Here is a 5,531-nt window from a genome sequence, read left to right on the forward strand (position 1 = left end):
GCGGAAACTGTCTTTTGTCCCATTCTCTTCTCTACCTGAAGAAGTCTGCAAGTGCTATGCACCAATTTCATGTCTCTGGACTGCCAGCCAGGTGCATCCATACATTACATACAAGGACATACATGAAAAAGAGGAGGATCCGCGCAATTTTTGGACCGACACCTGGATCTGGAACCGAACGACTTTTGCCCTGCCGCGATGTTCCCCTTCAAACTCAATACCCCTGCGTATGCTGCGGCACATGCGGCGCACGAAGATGGGGAGTATGGTACGCGTACGGTCGGTACGGCACGCACAGCACTTGTTTGGACGATTGCTCGGAGATTCTCTTCGACTCCCCCGTCGTACCGCGAGGAGAATATGATAAATCGGGTCAGACTGTGTGGTGCCTTCTTGGAGAGTGTTGTATGTGTAAAGGCGTTTTCTGGAGGTAGTGGTATCGCTAAATAGGCCTTTTCTTTTGCAAAGAGCCGCAGAAATCCCGGTTTTCCTTGACCTTCCGGAGCCTGTATGCAGAACCAGACAACCAGGGCGGGAGGAGGGTTTGTGTGAATGACCCGAGGGTTAACGTGTGAGGTTGGATCCTGGCGATGGTGGGTTCGTGATATGCATAATGTTGCCCACATGAGATGACATGGCGGAGACTATGTAGCAAGCCACACGAGGTTGTTTCGGACCAGCAGATCGGCCCTATACAAAAACAAAATCTGTCCAGGAGAGTCACACAAGACCTGGACATCCCTTTCCATGGGTCGTCGAGTCCTTCGTCTTGGTGTTGGTCTGAACCGGTATTTCAGATTCCTTTCTCGTCATCGGAAGGCTTTGGTTGCTCGATATTCCAAGGGCTCTGCGCATGTTCTCTTCAGCCAGGTTGAAACAAGCGCTGGTAACCCTTCAAAAACAGTGATCGCGAAATATGAACCACTCCATCTCCAAATCTCCCTATCTCCATATATCTGGGAGATGCGACATGCGCCGATTAGACAGCCAAAAAAGGCTGATCGCGTCTGAAGTCCGTATGCGTGGAGCTGCTCAATATCTCTTCCTTGTTGGCTCTGGACTTGGGCTCCTCGTCACGCTTCTCTCATCGCGGCCCCTCATCTTCAGCCACTTTTTCGTACTGAGCTCCAATTCTCTCTCCAGCTCAGGGCTCGGTTCTTTTCTGTGGATGAAATTGCAGAAGCCACCCCTGACGCACCCTTCGCCAGAATTCAACCTGCAACAAGCTTCCCGGAAATCCGTAACCGGTGACAGCTCGCAGTAGATCGGTCGCGCTGCGTACCACCTGCTGTTGAGGGCGTCGCAAGCCGCTTGTGCCGAATCTTCATATTTGAATCGCGCATACACGTTGCCGATCAGGTGGTCATTATTGTTATCACAGACAACCACCTCCTCAACCTCGCCGTACTTGCACATTTCGCACCAAAAGTCTTCGTAGAAGGCATCAAAGTGATTCTGCAGCTGGGAGGCGTTCATCTTGTTCTTAGGGTCGTAGGCCGGATTCTGGTAGAGGTTGGGGAGAAGGATCGTCTGCGAGTATGAAGGTTTGACATGCTTCCGCGAGCAGCGGTCGCCGTGTCGACAAGCGCCGATTTTGTAGTAGAAGGAGCAGTTGACCTGTAAGATGTGGTTAGTTCTGGTTTCTTGTAAAATTGGAGACTTTGGGAGGAACCTACTTTGTCTTGTTCTGTTCCGAAGATGGAAGCAAGATAGTTTGCCATGGTTGGTGTGTTTAATAAGGGTTGTGTCTTTGTCGCGATATTATCTTTTGTCAGTGAAGATGTGACAATGCGCTGAAGTGGTAAGTTAAATGCTGCGTCGAGGAATATGGCAAAGATAGTTGTAGAAACATGCCATGGCAATGCAGAAATAAAGTCGCGTCGGACGACAGACACGGTCACGTGATCAAAGATCTAGTAGGATGCACGTGACTATTATAAATCCGCCACGCCTTCTAGAATTTTCTTGGCGCCGCCACTTTCAGGGGCTTCTTTGTCGGTTCATCGTGACTGTGTACTTTGATACCTTGTATACTTTCTGTCATAATGTCGTCAAGCGTTTCTGCTATCTCCGGGCGATGTGCACCTCTGCCGCGCGGTTCGACCAACATACTCCACGAATCTACATTTTGTCTATGTTTCTCAGCCGAATACGCTCTGAAAGCCCGTGATCTGGGCCGACCCTCCAGCACCCGTGGTCTTTACGCTGGCATTTTGAGCTCCGCTTCTTCCATAGAAAACGACTTGTGGAGGGCTAGGGATACCCAAGGCGCCATCCCATTGAACAACGACGGTGCCTGACGTGGATTGCGATGACAGTGTTATGCTCACCACTTCCATTCCGTTGTAGTATGGGAAGCTCGAAGCTGGGTAGGTGTAGCTGGGAAATACCTCGATTGTGAGGCTAGGTAGCCACTTCTGCGTCCACTTGTTGTTGCCTTGGTAGGTGTCGCCCCGGACGACAATGCTGCCCTCACGCACGTAAACGGGGTTGTACTCCCACTCCAGGTTGACCGTGGCTGATGAGCCGCCCTGATGGACCGCAGTCTTGTTGTAGTACTCCAGATACGCACGAGCTGTCCGGTTGCCCACCGAGGACTTGGGGAAATAGACGTCCCGCATTCCACCTTCCTGGACGATCGGGGCCACGAAAAGGTTGTCGCCAAAGAAATAAGCATCAGTGGTATCGTATACCGAGGTGTCATCTGGAGTTTCCAAGAACAGAGCACGCATGACAGGGATACCGGTCTGCGTCGCCTGATAAGTGAAGGACTTGATGTACGGTATGAGCGCATGGTGCTCATTTGCGGTTGCTTTGAGCACTGAGACAAGTCGCGTTGGATATGGAGCATACCACGGGGTATGGTTAGTACCAACCATGATTTCATACACCGGTGAATAGGACGAAAAATGCATCCAGCGCGCCCATAGCTCAGGGGTCGGCTGATCTGCAACAAGATTAGGAGAACGTATGTATCCCCCGGTGTCGGATGACCAGGTAGAGAATCCCAGCAACGAGGCTCGAATGCCAGAAGCAATGCTGTAGCGGAGGCCAGTGAAGTTGGCATGAGAGTCGCCGTTCCAAACATTGGTCAGAGACCGCGAACGGTCAACGACTGACCGGGCGAAATTGTAGAACCCGGATTTGCCCCATTTGTTGGCCATTACCGTTTCGCAGATCTGTTCGAAGAGTCGCATCTGGATATTTTGTTCCCAGACTGATTCATCAGCACATGACAAATGGAGACCACCGACATATAAATGGCAGCCGCCGACTGGTCAATTTGCTTACCTGGCATCTCCTCTTCCTCACCACGATCAATCTTGAACCCTTTGACCCCGACCGACGGGAAATATGCCATCTTGTTGAGCACATACTCATATGCGGCAGGAATGGACAAGTTCAGGGCCGGTCCGAGGAAGAACTCTGGGTTAATACCGGAGAATAGCCATCCACCAGCAACCGACGCATTGTAGAGCTCCGTGTCCAAGAACGCACGATTAGCCGCCCATACTTGAAAGTCAAAGCCCCAGTTGGACAGATTCGCAATGAATTCTCTGGGCGTGGGGTAGTAGACTGGATCAAAGTCGAAGTTCCCCCACGAATAGTTCCCCGTGCCATAGGGCCTGTCCGCAAACATGGAGGTGGCATGGATCTGGTTGGCGTAGAGATGATCGATGACATCGTAGTAATTCTGCTGTGCATTGGATACGGAGCCATGGAAATCTGTCTCAAAATTGTCGGACCAGAAAGTCGGGCCATATCCAGCATCCGGAGGCATGGTGATGCGTGCCGAGAGTCCCGTATATGTCTCAATGATCGACTTGAAATCTCCCGGAGTGGTTGCCAATATAATGTAGTATGTCAGACTGCTGGTGTTGAAGATGAACTGTGTTTGAGCCGGAGTAAATTCAAAGGATCCCATATCTAATGTGTCAGCATAGACTCCATAGCCAGCACTGCTGTAGAACGCAGGCGCTCGTGCGTTGTCCCAGTTGACGCCGACCGCGTTTCCAACGCCTTTGAGATCGAACTCCACGCCATTGTTGGTCAGAGAATTGTTCCAGGGGTACTCCCAAACGCCATAAAAGCTCTCGTGAGGGCCAGCTGTAAACTGTGCCCCTGTAAACGCGACGCTGGAGTTGTACTGAATTCTGACGACGTTGGGCTGGACGAGGGACCAATCAATAAGGCCTCCGCTGTTGGCGACCACACCATCATTGGAAGCAGATACTGCATCTGCTGTGTTGTTTGTATCGCCACCGAGAATAGCTTTGTTGACCACTGTGATACCTTGGTCTGATGTGACATGCAGAGAGAATGGGTCGGTGCCTGAGACAGAGACAGACACATCAGCTAAGACCAACCCCAAAAGGCCGCAACCCAAGGATAGCAACGGCCACATGTTGTTGACAAGTTGTCAAGTCTCTTCTTTCGCCTTCGTATGGAGCGGTCGAGTTTCTTTCCCAGAAACAAATTTGTATCGAGGCCGCATTGTACCTTTGTACTTGACATATGGAAAATACTACACCGAATACCGAGCATAATTTGGAGGTATTCAGCCGTGCCAGCCCCGAATGCTGCATCAGTTGTTTCTCCATGTTAAGAAATGCAATATAGCCTATTTGTTCTGCTGCGGCCAGGCTAGAAAAGGTAACAGATCGTCACGGCAAGCATAAACCGGTTAAGGAGCAATATGTCCATGATGTATAAGTGTGGGGAACCCTGTCCAATGCGGAGCACCGTAGATCCTTGTTCGGGGGAGAACGACGATGCAAAGGGTGGCTCCACTGCCCAGCAGAGAACAGCGACGATTGATATCTTCCCACGCATTTCATTCCCAATTATACGACCAGATCTTGAAAGGAGGGGAAGGAGATTCGTTGGATGTTGAAGTGCATGTCATTTTTGATTCGAATAAACCGTCTACTCTTCGTCGTTAGCTGATCCATATCGAAATGTAAGATTCCACCAGTAGAGATCCGAGCTGCCATGAAACAGAATGGGGAAGGTGTGCTTGCAGCGCAGACGCTACCCTGCAACTCGACAACAACTGCGAAGTTACCCTCCTCCGCGATTTCACCATAGCTGATGTCTGACAGCGGTCGCGGAACATTTGAACAGAATCTCTCCCATCCGTTCACCGCCTGTAATATATTTAGCCATGAAGATGTTGATGACAGTGAGAGCGACTCAAGGATACGCAAGCCAGGGGGACGAGACGCGCGAAGTGAAGAATGTAGGTAGATCCTGCGCCAGGCCGCCACTAAATATCGGCTACATGTCTCATTCAAAGGGATCTTTCACAGGCTGGTATGAAGCTCAATGTTTTCCGGCAAGAGGAACCGCGAAAGACAGACATTGGCCACGGTGTGTGTAGCTGTAATTCATTCGCGGCGAAGGTCATCAAGTTGAAAAAGCCGAAGACACACTTGCCGAGTAAATTGTTGATGCAGAGGTGAATCGATTCTCCTGGTAAAGAAAGGTGCGGCACAACCTCCAGATATTGCACACACCAGTAGCACCACACA

At 50.6% G+C, this 5,531-nt stretch overlaps 2 protein-coding genes across 2 annotated transcripts; both read right to left on the bottom strand.

Annotated features, from left to right (window-relative positions):
* Positions 1-1,032: 1,032 nt before the first annotated feature.
* Positions 1,033-1,721, bottom strand: AYO20_08542 (hypothetical protein; the record flags this gene model as incomplete). The annotated part of the gene is made up of 2 exons (XM_022646818.1): positions 1,033-1,617; positions 1,677-1,721. The coding sequence occupies 2 exons, from the start codon at positions 1,719-1,721 to the stop codon at positions 1,033-1,035; spliced, it is 630 nt and encodes a 209-aa protein (XP_022497154.1).
* Positions 1,722-2,141: 420 nt separating this feature from the next.
* Positions 2,142-4,405, bottom strand: AYO20_08543 (hypothetical protein; the record flags this gene model as incomplete). Its single annotated transcript, XM_022646819.1, has 2 exons — positions 2,142-3,217; positions 3,292-4,405. The coding sequence occupies 2 exons, from the start codon at positions 4,403-4,405 to the stop codon at positions 2,142-2,144; spliced, it is 2,190 nt and encodes a 729-aa protein (XP_022497155.1).
* Between the last annotated feature and the right edge of the window lie 1,126 nt (positions 4,406-5,531).

This window comes from Fonsecaea nubica, assembly GCF_001646965.1.
Source record: "Fonsecaea nubica strain CBS 269.64 chromosome Unknown Scaff69, whole genome shotgun sequence".
NCBI classification, from domain to species: domain Eukaryota; kingdom Fungi; phylum Ascomycota; class Eurotiomycetes; order Chaetothyriales; family Herpotrichiellaceae; genus Fonsecaea; species Fonsecaea nubica.